Source organism: Metopolophium dirhodum, chromosome 1 (genome assembly GCF_019925205.1).
Source record: "Metopolophium dirhodum isolate CAU chromosome 1, ASM1992520v1, whole genome shotgun sequence".
Taxonomy (NCBI): Eukaryota; Metazoa; Arthropoda; class Insecta; order Hemiptera; family Aphididae; genus Metopolophium; species Metopolophium dirhodum.
The window spans coordinates 71,345,476-71,360,431 of NC_083560.1; the positions used below are offsets into that span (position 1 = coordinate 71,345,476).

Consider the following 14,956-nt stretch of genomic DNA (forward strand, 5'->3'; position numbering starts at 1 on the left):
ACGCATAAATGTATTACATAAATACATAATATTATACACTATATAGCTTTAAATATTTATGTTATGCATGTTAGTATAATTATATTTGCATATTAATATCTATAGTCTTATAGTTGCATATTTGATGAAATACGCCTTAATGCTACATTTTTGCATGCATATTTCCACGATTTTCAATGCATTAATAGTCCCTTGGCTTGCCCTAAATAGTCATCACATATCATATGGGTAGCGTGTATAACTAAATATCGTATAAATGTTTCATAGGATTAATGTACTATTAAAATTTCAGTGGGGGGAGGGGGTGTGCTAAAATTTTTAACAGCAAAGTGAACCTTGGGAGCTTCAATAACACACACCTAATAAGCTGTCTGGTTATTTTTTTATGGCGGGGAGGTAATGGAATATTTAGGGGGCTTTCCCCCAATCTCGCCTATGTAAATTATTTACACTTCGATTATAGTATTATGATTGATATGAGCATATTATACGAACATTGGCGCTGTATTATAGGTACTCGAATATAAATTTTTGGAAGCCAAAAGTTGTTTACCATCACCAAATATTAGTATATTAATGTTATTAGGTAGGTACCTACCTTATAAAGGAAAGTGGAAAAATACACCGAAATTATCGCTTCGGTTCGTGTACATATTATTATTATTACGTATGTAGGTTCGGCGCCACTGGCTCGCGACGTTATGTGCCGACGTATGTGGGCGAGGGGGGGGGGGGCATGGGTTTGAAATGGTAGGTCGCCGTAGGTATATACTATCCGATGCATACAGCCGTATACATAATAATTGGTACCTATTGCCATACAGCGTCGGTTATTAAATTAATACGAGTATGGGGACACGCGTATAGGAGGTATACATTGCGTTTAGTTGTCAGTAAAAAAAAATTGCTTTTATATATAGGTAGTACCAGGAATATTATTTGCTGTACATTTTTATGGTAGGTAAACCTACCAGCTATATATATATTTATCGGTATTTACGTACCTATAGGTATATATATAAACCAGGAAACTAAACACACGGCAATTAAAACATCGTATTGTAGAACTGCTGCTGCACTGCGTCACTGCAATATCCAATTATTATATTATATATCTACAATATAATACTATATGTACCTATAAAAAAACGGTGTATTTATAATGAGATCGGCGATAGTCAATACTGAACTGCAGCTGTAGCAGAGTTCCACATGGCCACAGGTAACCTATAATATAATATGACGTTTAGGACGTATACATATATAATAATAATAATTTATGCATTATATTATATATATAATATTATTGCCGATATATTAAAATATATTGTATTGATCGTCCCAGCTCACAGAGCCACGTCTACAAAATACGCAACGATAGGTGTATGTATACATTATATAAAAAACTACGTTTTGTTGAAAAAAAAGTTATTTGAATCATTTTTATTTAATCACAATCACACATTCAATATTATAGGCATACAAAAAAAAAAATCATAATAATTAGAATTATGTTAGTGATGTTTCACGACAAAACACTTTTAGTACATTGCCATCTTAGCCCAACCGAGTGAATATATTAACCATAAACAAATTAGGTAATAACTAAGTTATGATAAAATCTTAACAGACTCTCTTCGTTTTAAGAGGAAACACTGCAAATTTCTTAACGTTAATGCACCTTAAACTATTTATATAAATTCACCTCAACGGTATACACTAAAATTAAATTAAAACAATACAGTTTTATAGATCAACAAATACAACTAGGAGTATTCAATGTATCGTAATCGTATATTATAATATGTGCGTTTCTTATATAAGTATATGGGATCTCTCTATAATATTATGGTCAGTGTTCTAAAACACGAACATTTGTTTCAATATTTTGAGGTCGGTAAAAGAGAGTATAAGGGCCGAGCAACATTTCTTAACTACACGAGAATTTGTATGTATAAATATATAATATACGCATGCGCATAAATTATATAATTTGTTATACATTTATATAATTTTATCATTACAATTATACAAATACAATATAAAAATAATATAACGGCATATTATTAATGTCGCATATACTTTATGACCATACGCAATACTTCAATGGGAAATCGATAAATACAAGATTTAGATAGTAATATAAAACGAAAGGAAAAAAATACAATTAATGAAAAATAATGTATAAAATGATAGTAATTGAATTGCTCGGCTTCTAGCTAAACCTCTTCAAAATATTAAACCCGAGGATTTTTCTTTTGAGGAGAGGGGCAAGTTACCGCACAATATACACACATAAATATGTAATAATAATAATAATAATAATAATAATAATAATAATAATAATAATAATAATAATAATAATAATAATAATATTTAATAATAATAATAATGATTTAATATATAAATTAAATTATAAACCATTATAATATTACATTATGCACACGGAAGATAATAAAAAATAGCGTTTATAAATGCAGAGCGATAGCACGTCAACAATTATATTATGGAAGATTATTGTTATTTAAATTTATGTTCGTGCAATTTTGAAATTTAAACAGTTAAGTGTTGTACGTATAGTTCTTTTCGAGAGAATAAAATATTTACGAATATTATATAGTATAACACATATTATGTATAAGGAACTTTTCTGTGATAAATAAGTCTATAACAAAAGATATGTTATATAGGGGGAGGGGAGAAACAATTGTGATAAATTCATAAAATAGACAATAATATTATATTCGTTCGTTTCGTGATTCTGGAAATACAAAGAACTTGATCGACTAGCGTCTCTACACAATATGTCCTTTTAGTTTGTAATATAGCTTATCATTTCACACCACCAACACCGTGCTAAATGTGAACATGTGAACATTTTTTTCTGTAAGTAGACATTTCACTACACCGTGGTAAACGTATTTTTGGTTATACCTCATTTTCAGGCCGATTTATGTAGCATTATAAAATATAATGATATTTGTGCATAATATCTTAATAAATAAAATGGGAGGGACAGGAGGGGGTCAAAAACATAATATACATTCAGGGTGAATATGCCAAACTACGTTATAAATACATAAGTTTGAGGTATATATTTTTTTCAATTTTTTCGTATGTTTATTGAATAATTTACATTGTATAGAGGGGAGGAATTGTAGAATGTACAAACATCCTAATTCGTGTACGACAAAGGGTTGTTATAAACCGATTGATGTGTTTGTGAGTGTCTGTTTACACCGCGCATGTGTTAAAATGCATACAATATGTTAACAGTAGACGGCTGATTCGAGTTAAGAGAAATAAATAGAAGAAGAGCATGATGGGACCGTGCGGGAGGAGAAATGCAGGATTCGTGGAGGCGATGATGGCGGGATTGGCGAGGGAAGGGGTGGGCAGGGTGTCGAGGGTGTGGGTGGGTGGAGACCTAATGTAGGCCGAGAAATTCCGTAATACTATTTTGAATCCACTGGGAAAACGCTTGTCGTTTGGCCGACGCTCCCGTTTTCTCTAGGCCCAACGCGCAGTCGGCCAAATAATCTTCGTTGCGCACGCAGAAGTAGCTCTTGATCGGACTGCGGCACATCGGGCACGTCTCCAGCTTGCCGAAGCACGATGCGCATATGCACGTGTGGCGGCACGGCAACAGGGCTCTGGACAGCGGGTAGTATTGGCAGACGACGCACAACTGTTCCTGGCTGGTGTTCAAGCTGCCAACGCCGTTGTCCAGAACGACAGCCCTCTGTGACGCGTCGTCGCTGCAGGCATCGTCTTGGTAACTGAGAGCGTTGCCGGTGGCCAAATAAAGTTGCTGTGGGGACAAAAAAAAAACACCACACGCACACGCGTTATTACATCATAGTGGCATTATAATATTAATATTTAGGAATAAAAAACAAGTTTATATGGAGAAAAGAAAAGAATAAATATAATAGGTAACGTGAAATAAGTATATTAACATATGGTGTACATTTCTGCCGGGTTGGCACTGATCGGTCGAAATGTTATTGTCGTCTAGTTGAATTTATGTAGTATGTATAGGTCCATGCATAATATTGTACAATGTTATGTAACTTGCGTATATATTATGGTTGTACACTTATACCATATTACCATGTGCACCGTAGACCTACCTACTGTATAAGTATTGATCTATTATATTTTTTCCGCGACTTTTGGTCTGGATATTAAACCAACAACTGAACAAGTAAGCATTGACAAACAATAACACTGTCATTAATATTTATTTTTTTTTTGTTATGTATAGTTTAAAGTTTACACTGTAAACATTGTATAGTCGGAAATGCGACTATTTTTTTTCCCACAAATATTTCTAAAATTAAATTCTTTTATGTATAACATGATTGAACAATTATTTTTTTTTTGAAAATTGCTTTGCATTACCACACAAACACGACCCAATAATGCACAAAATGGCATGATACCGGACAAATGCATAATAATATCTCATAGCCTATTACTGCACACAAAAATGGAACGATACCACACGCATTCATCAAATTTTGTAGCTTGCATAGTTTATACATTTAATTTACTACACTGCAATACACATATAAATGATTAGACATGACCTATTGGCTATTTTATTAAAGTTATAATAAATATTTTTTTCAAATTTAAGTTAATAAAATGTTATAATTAAATAGTGTTCAGTTTTTACTTTTATTAAAACAGGTCTTACATATATAGAGATTTTATGTAAACAATTGAAAGTCATCTATTAGGCATAAAATATTGGCGTTTTATATTGTGGTATGTTATTGATAAGCCGGTCGTAATTGTGCAAATAACCGATAGAAAAATTAATTTTTTCAGTTAATATTATTTTAACTGGCAATTTGATACATTTGAATATTTTATATGTATTTTATTTGGACCACGTATGGTAACAGAGGCTATCGGTATGATATCAAAGTTTGTGCACCGTATTGTAATGCGTTCTTTGATAATTTGTGTGGTAATGGGTGACGCCCCTTAAAATGTGTAGCTCACTGTGTAAGTAACCCATCTAAAATAACTAGCGACCCAACTGATAAGAAACGTTGCCGTCTATAGACAACTCATAGTTCATATTGATCATGCTGAATGTTAAACAGTTCGTGGCGCGGCGCACGCTAAATATATACTGCCTAGTGCCATTGCAGGACGATGACGTGGACGTGAAATATAATCGAGTGTCAACCCGGCCAATACTTTTATAGTTAATACTTAATAGTAACCACGGAGTACAATATAATGGACTGGTAACAACAATTTTCAGAGGACCTCAAACGGAGTGGAAGAAGCAAGCGTGGGCGTTTTTGAAGGAAATTATATCTAATGCATATAGATGATAATAATATATGCTAAATGGTAGATAATGCACAGCTGCAGTGTAGGTAAGGTTAGCCACAATTACCGCACGTAACTTATACACAGTGGCGTCATTTCGCGTCGTTATGTGGCCCACAAACTGCAGTGTGATGAAATACCTTTAGTACATATCGATAATATTATATTGATACCAAAAACAACCCCATTGTTCGTTAAATACAGTGTTTGTTTTACACGTGTAATTATGCGGTTGTTAATCGTATCTATTTAATATGGGAGATTTAATTAACTAGGGGATACAAATGCACTGCACCTCACTGATCCTACAAATGGAGCCACAGCCACCACTGCCCACATACACCACGTGCGCGTTTTAACGCGATGCATATATAATATAATGTACTAAGTAGGTACTAACTACTAAAGTACTAACCTTTAATGATGACAATTGTCCGTTTGCTTGTTTCAGGTACTGCGCCAAAATGTTTGTAGGCAACGTGCATACGTTATCCCGGATATGTACTACATTCACCAATGCCACCTACAAACCCACAACAAATAATTACAAATACCAATTTACGATCGTTAACTTTCCTATATTATATTATAAAGTACACATTGAGAATAATAGAAGTTACCTACTGCAGATGTACTACTGTTTATTTTACATTATATTATAGCCACATTTATAATAACAGTCGAGTCTCAATAATTCGTATTTCAAGGGGAATAAAAATAAATTCGACTTAATCGACTCATGTATTTTTTGAGTTTTATACCTACCAAAATATGTACATCTTAAAAACACTTCAAGAACAAGAAAATTATATCATATGGACTCACCGTCTCGTCTGGATGTAAAGTGGAATTTTCGGGAGTGTCGCGTATAAGGAATATAACCAAAGGGTAGCAATGTCGAGGGGGAGTTCCCAAATCCAATTTTCCCTCAGGCATAAACATCTGAATGGTTTTTTCGGTATGGCTTGTTTCGCTAAACATTAAAACAGTTAAGGATATTTTCAACTAATTTAATTTCATTGACAGAATATAGGCAGATATTATATTCAAAAAATTGAAAAGCCGCTAAATCCGTCAAATATATATCAGTGCTTAGATAAATATTGGCGTTAATTAAAGGATACTGCAAAGTTAATCCACAATGTTGGTAATGTCCACGGAGTAATGAATCGTCCTTGACGGCTGTCTGAAATGAGCTCCATGCCTTCCATAGGAAATGATGAAGTTCCCGGATAGAAACGCCCCAAAATGCTTGCAATGTATATGGTACTTGGCTTGAGATCGTGCATCGAAGATCTATAAAAAAAATTTAAAAGAGACAATTACGAAAAATTATAGATTTAAAACTGTATAAATTAGATATAGTAGCTAAATTATACTTGATTATCATTCAAAACGTTTGGATAATATTTTTCTATACAAGGAATTAAAGTTTTAAAAGATACCCTTAAGATAACATAATATATAAATGTATACAGGTACTTTTTAAAAATTATTCTAACTTTTGAAATACGTTAGTCACCCGTCAACAGTATTTAATCATATATATCAGGTACCTATTGATGCAATAATAACTTCACGACAATGGTCTCAAGGGCATGTTTGTTGGGACTATTATTAATGGCGTGCACAATACAATAACCTCGAACTAATATATTAACTAGAGTAAGAATACACAAATTTGAATATAAACTCAGCATTTCATATTTTTTTGAACGAGAAAAAACTAGTCAAACAGTAACCTTTAAAATAAAATAATCTTTTAGTAACGTTCATTTAAGGTTTTTTCTATATAAATTTTATAAGATTATGGATAAATCGAGGAAATTATTGTGTTTGACATTTTAATAGGTTTATGAATATTGCATAGACTTTATAACATAAAAATATGTTTAATAAATATAAACAACAATAGGTCCAATCAATATTTATCATAAAAACCGAATAATTTAACTTGTAAATTATTTGCATTCACGGAACACATTATATTCATTATTCATATATATATATAGGTGTGTACACTATAGGTAGATACATAATTCCAAGCCAATCCCTAAACAAATTGAAGAACACAATTAAAGTATTTAACAAATATTTTTATTCAAATATAATTATGAGAACAATAACGATATGGGTAGGTTATTTTTAAGATGTATACCTTACAACAATAATTTTATAACAACAGAAAATTAATGTACAATTTATTTGGAAATTTGTGGGTGTATGATGTTACTGTATAAGGGAAACATACTAAATACTTGGTAATAAAAGTTTGTCTAATGTTGATTTCGTACGATCGACCATTTAAAATTTACATCTGGTGAAGGATTATAATAACAGCGATGCCAAGAATAACAACTTAAATAGCGATTATAATTAAGCAAAAATAATTTATCACATCGGATATAAGATCTTAAAATCGATTACATTTTATTCTCGTTGAAAGGTTTGGACTTGAGTTCGGCACTCGTCCAGTTGTATTTTTACTACCGGAATACCATTAGGCAAGATCAACGAACGAAAAACATGTCACACTATTATTATTATTGGTGTTCACACTGTCTTCAAATTATATGAAACGTTCTTATGAGAAATTTGATATTATTGAATAATGTTTTTATTCGGACGATTACGTCGTACGCTGATATTTATAAGTAAGATTAATAACTTATTTGAATCATAATGGGGACATTAAATATAATATATATATAATATATATCTCATAAAATTAAGACTATTTAACATATTCCATGTCACCTACATAGCTATATATAGCACAGCTTTGTATTTTGACAAGTGTTTGAATCGCAGTCAAAACTTATTGATGAATATTTTTAGAAACTTCTCTAAATACTTTCAACAGAAAATTGTCTAATGCATTTTATACAATGCCTAACCTAACCTGTGAAAACTAAGAATGTAAATGTGTATGTCAATCAAATAACTTATTTCTGAAAACGGAAACACAAGCTGCAAGTTTAAAGTTTTAACGTATAGTAAGAAAATTATTAAAATATATTTTATCAGTTGAAGTGTAATACAATTGTTGTACTAAGTTAATTATATTTCTTGTAACTATCATCTATAAATTTAATACACAAAATGTATATTATATCATCGTAATTTTATAAATTTGATATAAAATTAAAAAGAATATGGCTTTTAAAAAAGTTATTGCAATAACATTGCATAATAAAATATAATATAATACAAATTAAATAAATAAATTCACGACTTATTGCACGTAAAAAAGGAAAGAAATCGGCATATTATATATCAAAATTTGCTTTAATGCGATAGTAATAATTATTAAAAAATGCTTAAATTTTGGAAAATATGCTTTTTCTAGTTCGTTAAAATAATATAACGAAATATGCAGACATAAGCTAAGTCCAAGTTTGTATTAATATTATAGTAAAATCTATTAACACAATGTACTTTTGAGATAGATTGCAAAAAGCTCTGTAAAAATAGTCAACTTTTTTCAAAAATTAGTTTGTATGTGATATTAAGTATTTTAATTAACGCTTTTCATTGTTACATTACGTACTTAGACATTTGAATAATGCCTTGAATTTAAATTCATAAATTCAGTAGGTACAAAAACGAAGCTATCTTTATTCCTTACCAAAACATTGAACGTATAACAAATGAAATAAAATTGGCTACATTATAATATAGACAGTTATAATTTATAATATACCTAATGGTTTTTTTAAGCCAACAGTATTTTAGCTAAGCTATACTTGTTTTAAAGAAGACCATGGATGATGAATCGATCGTTTAACATTAAGTTGCTATAGGTAGTTAATTCTATTTTTAACAAATTGTTAAAGTATTTATTTATTTTTTATCAAAGAACTCAAAATTTTTGAAAATTTGATTATTATTTATTTTTTTAATAAGTAGTCTGGTCAAAAAAATTCAAGCCTCAAGGTCACGATGAGTTTTAAGCAAGTATATTATTTGTATAACTTGTTCATTAGTATTCTTTATTTATAATTTATAATTTTACCCGGAAAAACATATCTTTCGAGGTTATAATACTTACATATATTACATATTACTAGGTACTATTTTATCAAAATACTTATATTTGTTTAACTATAACTAAAATAGTTTATATTAATATTTTATTTAACATAAAATAAATTAGAAAGTATTCACTTTCAAGTCCAAACATAAAAAATACATGATTTAATGAAGTTTTTAAAAGTTTTTAAAATTCTCCCAAATATGTATGTAATTGTGTAACTTAACAAATTTACTTCGACAAACCCAAATATTTATAAATAATTTTAAATTCATATTTTGAGCAATATTATTTTAATTGACGTATCTATTTTTACGTCAATTGACGTAATAACAGATCGGCGTAGACTTTTATTTAAGTATTATTAAATACTCACAATAGTCTTTCTTTCACAAATTAATTAACTGATACTAAAAAAAAAAAGTAAATAAGTATTTAATTAATGTTTCAGTCAAAGTAGATAAGTAATATTAATAGTTAAAATTAATTAAAACTAATTTAAAATGTCTAGTTATTTTACTCAAGGTATGGTACCTATTATTTATAAATCCAATTACCTTTATAACAAAGTAAAAGTTGAATACAACTTAAAATAAATAAATTAGATATAAGTATTGTGATGGTAACAACATAGTGGCAAAGGTAACAAGATAGCGTGGGGTACTTAAATTATCAAAAATTAATTTCAAGAACTCAAATTCCCAGTCATAAAACAAAACTGAAATAATATCTATACTTAGTTAGTTTTCTCTAGATCACCTAAACTTGGTATATCTACCAAATTTCAATAATTATGCCGCTATCAAGTGCAGATATTAAAAAATGATTTTCAAGCCTTAAAAAAAAATCCTACAAGAAACCGGATGGTAGATATAAAATTATCAGAAAGTTGCAATTCTATATAGAAAATAATATACATTTAGAATATGTAACAAATTAACAAGTTTAACTGCATAATATGATGTAACTTTAATAACTGCTTTCAACTGATATTAAGATCAAATTTTAGAAAAAGCTCTTCGTCATGTACAACTAGAGCTCATTCTGACTCAGAATATACCAAGTTTATCCTGTTCGTTTAGCCGTTGTCTAGAAATCACGTGGACAAACAGACAATGTTTGAAATTAAAATAATTAAAATCTTAAAAAATATAGAAAAATGTAAATTAAATAATATTTGTTTTAAATACACGAGGTACAATCTGATACATATATTGTAAGTTGGATTTGATTTTAGAGGTGAATAAACCTGGGTTTAAGACATTAAATACTATACATCTATATAGTCTATATCAGACAATATATTATATACTATATCTGAATAAAAAATTTAATTTTCCAACATCTATGGAAGCTAAAAATGATATGAAAAGTATAATGAGTAATATTAAGTATAATTGAATCCAAATAATATAGTTAGATACCTATTATATAATAAAATAATAATATTGTTATCTTGTTTAAAGTATTATACATGATTCAAGTACCTACTTTCAACTAATATAGTACCTACCTATAAAATATTATATTATTATTTATTTTATTGGCGTTTATTTACTAATCCATCTTAAAGATATTTTTATCATATTTTTACCATATTCATTTTAAACTTTCTGGAATAAGTTGTAATTTTTTTTATTAAATCGCGTGACATAAATAAATATATTATGCGTGTTACATCATAATTATATATCTATAAGTTAAAATTAAAATTCTTTGAGTTTATAGTAATAGGTATAGGTATGCATTCCATATAATATATTGGTATATACATTGACTACATCGTATTATTATGTAATTTGCGTATGATCGGCTTTCGTGTGAAATTATTTTTGAAGGAAAAAGTATAAAATTGTATTCAATTTCCGGTTGTCATTAATCAATCTACGTCTGAGACTTATATAAGATTTGCCCAATGGCTGAAGTTTTATCACAATAATGATTAATGGGAATACTCAGGACATTTTCAAACTATGCATGCGTAAATTGTAGATTAGAATCGTTAAAATAACGAATTTTCCTAGCGACTTCTTTAACGGATATCATACTACGGTAAATTCTGCGATAGTTTGTCATTAAACTACTATTACTGAGGTCTAAGATATAAGTATATTACTATATAAGATACCATTATGTGTAATATTCTACAAGTAAGAATAATCAATTTTTTAATTAAATTTAAATTTCCTATTATTTTATGATTATTTTTTAGGTATTCATTCTGAATAAATACCAAATGTTTTAGTAGAAGTTATCAAGGAAAAAGTTTAAATAATAACACTATTGCACGCGTTTTATTAAAAATATTCCTCACCAAAGAAACGAGACAAAGTAAATTGTAATTTTATATTTTTAATCCATTATAAAAAGGGCCGGTCGACGTCAAACCTTGGTCTTGAGGCTTGAATTACAAGTACAATTATTATTCATCACATTATAACACATATATTTTACTTAATCAGGTGGGTATTAAGTAAAATATAATGGAATCACGCATAATTTAATAGGTTTTTACTCGGGTTTTCATGTGACTAAAAATAACAAGTAAGTTTTACCTACCACATTCATCGTGAATGCTCGATCAAAACATTCAGATACTAAACTGTTTATTTCTGTAATAGTTTAATGCGAAGCAAAGGGTCATTATAAGAACTTACAGAAATAGGAATACAACTAATTTCGAAAGAATATATATACATTTTTTTTAATTTATAGAAGACCACATTCTGCAGCGTTACATTCTACTGCTGTATTATAAGTACAGGAAAAGTACAGTAATTTCATAATACTATTATTAGAATAACAATTGTCATGATGACACAACAAAATACATTATAAGGACTTGAGGTTAACAATTAAAATAACATAAACGTACTGTTTCTGTAATAGCATTTATACCCCACATGACTCACATACTTCTGGTCAAAGGCAAATTAAAAATATAATTACATTTTCCGGAACGGATTGAAAACATTTCCTGAGATCTGGTTTTGAATACGTAATTAGAAAGTAGACCTTATTCAAGCAGATTTAAACTTTTTATTAAATGGTTAAAATAAAGATTTAAAATTTAAATATAGGAAAATAGGGTTCATGTTGTTTTCTAAAATAAAAAATTTAATTGATTTTGTCGATTCTATGAAGTAGGATTATTATTTATATAAGTGTGTCTTTTTAAGGGATGCTGCCAACGGGCACCTGGAATTTTCAGTCTAGGCAAGTTATAACTTTAAACGCAAAATTTGCTCAATACATTACCATTAGGTAAAAATTATGAATAAATTATATATTTTTAATAACGTGCGTCTCCACACAAAAATTACAACTGGGTTGGACGCACCAAAACAAAAATCATGTTCGTGTTCACTATTTTACATAGGTAGGTAATAATATATATTATGTTACTACTTTATTAACGCAAAATAAATAAATACCAATATTTCCGTACAAACGTTCTAGTTCACTTAAAGATTAATTCTAAGCCAATATCTGCATTTCAGATAATTTTTTCATACTTTAATATTCTTGTAAAATTCTAAATCATACGGAATTTTTCAACTTTACCTCCATTGCCAATTTGAAAAACAAACACGAAATCAGTTTTGTTCTAATTGCTTAAAAAAACTATAGTACCGAGGTACTATTGTAATACAGCACGTCATCAGGCATAAACCAATCAACTCTGTACAATCAACTTTGTACATACAACATCAACCAACTCACAGTAATCTGATTATACCGCTAAAACCGGTTGAAAAAAACCAAATATTCAAGTTTAAATCCTGGTCTCAGAACGAAAATGTATAATATTATAATACACACCTTCAATCCATTACCGATATATAGATGCATCGTGCGCGTTTATTATTTTCTTTGTTACTTGCAATGGATTACACGGATGCTAAATTGTTTTACTACCAGCAGTTATCGCTTTCGACAGATATTTTTTTAAGGACATTTTACGTTGTCACAAAAAAATGTAACATTTCGGTTGTATTGTACATGCAAGGTCATTATAAGACGTTTTTTTATGAGGAATTTTTCAAATGTGTTTAAGGAATTAGTTATCATATTTTTCATTGAACAACTGTTCATGTTTTTTCACACTTTTGATGGTGTGGCCACAAAAAACTTCTAATCAAATAAAAATACCGAATAATGAGAATGGGTGGGACCAGTTGCCAGCTGTTTTTTAGTTTTAAATTTGAAAACAATAATTTATAATATTGCACTTGATAAAATTTAGGCATTAGAGCGAAGGATAATATTTTATTCATTTAATTAACGTGAGTATATATTTTGAAAAATTACTTATCAGTATTAAGGTGAATTAAATAAATAAAACATAATTCTAGTAATTTTAAACCATCTGGTTTCAATTTCAAATCAATTGATAAATTAGCTATACTTATATGAATCTAGACGTGATAATTTTTCTGTGAGAAAGTGTTTTATGAAAACGACTATGCTAACTATCCTATAACAGTCCATCCTTGTTCAGGGTCTAAAAATATAATTTTAAAAGTAACTACAACAAAAAACATTCATAAAAAAAAATATAGTAATAATCTAATAAATTGGCAGACATTTTTTCTCCAAATATTTTAATTAACATATAATATAAATCGAGTTTACAAATGGGATTCCGCCAAAATTATAATGATTATTTATTTTAATCAAATTTCAAAGCGTAAACAACATTAGTTTATTTTTGAAAACAAGTAAAGTATTCATAAAGAAAAGAAAAATAAGTACTTGATATGGATAACGTAAAAAAATATTTCATAAATAACTATAATGTTATATCTAGTCGTTTTTACGTACCTACATGGAAAAAATAATGTATAATCAATGTAAATATATTCCTATAAAAAATTGTTTTTAAATAAAACATAATGTAAATGCACTGTAAAAGGAGCAACATAATCAAGAATCGAAGTCCTCCAATCCAAAGATTTTTTTTTGAGTTGGTAGTCTGTATAATAATAATATTAATAATAATAATCATGTGCTCGGATTATGAAGTTTTTATTTTGTACGACTGAACAGTGATAATATATAACGTAGGTAATACGCCAATATAGGTAAAATATTTTAAACATGCGAATAAATAAATAAATACAAAAATATGTATATAATAATAATAGTATGTTTGCCCATTGTCCCGTCGGAAAACCCCTTCTCATTGGTAATATTATAGTCTCAGTTTTGCACGGTGTTCACAATCGTTTCGAAATCGCTGTGGGTGAAGTCAACACCGTCGATATAATAATATTAATAGAACACACACTCACACCTCTCGCGTCTGATGGAAAAGCCACAAATGATCCTCCGTTGAACTGTACCACAGGCTTGTGCATAAATTATACACGCGTGTGACAGAGACGTGTTCTTTGCGGTGGCAAGTAATCTAAATAGCACACCTATATTATATTTAAGGCAGGTACACAAAACGTAACACAATTTCTATGAACGTATACGTATAAGAATATATCGTGCACACGCACGAATAGGGAAAAAATTATGAAGGTTCTATTCGGCCTCCGACAATAAATTAGAAGAGACGACTGG

At 29.2% G+C, this 14,956-nt stretch overlaps 1 protein-coding gene across 2 annotated transcripts in view; it reads right to left on the reverse strand.

The window, feature by feature from the left end:
* Positions 1 to 1,427: 1,427 nt before the first annotated feature.
* The window catches only part of LOC132934540 (cell growth regulator with RING finger domain protein 1-like), a 46,085-nt gene continuing 32,556 nt past the window's right edge, over positions 1,428 to 14,956 (reverse strand). For both annotated transcript variants that reach the window (XM_061000858.1, XM_061000859.1), the window contains exons 3-6: positions 6,477 to 6,648; positions 6,178 to 6,325; positions 5,768 to 5,875; positions 1,428 to 3,811 (exon numbers count right to left, since the gene is read on the reverse strand). In XM_061000858.1, coding sequence (XP_060856841.1) covers positions 3,428 to 3,811; positions 5,768 to 5,875; positions 6,178 to 6,325; positions 6,477 to 6,648 — 812 coding nt within the window. In that variant the 3' untranslated portion in view covers positions 1,428 to 3,427. The remainder of the gene's footprint in view (positions 3,812 to 5,767; positions 5,876 to 6,177; positions 6,326 to 6,476; positions 6,649 to 14,956) is intronic.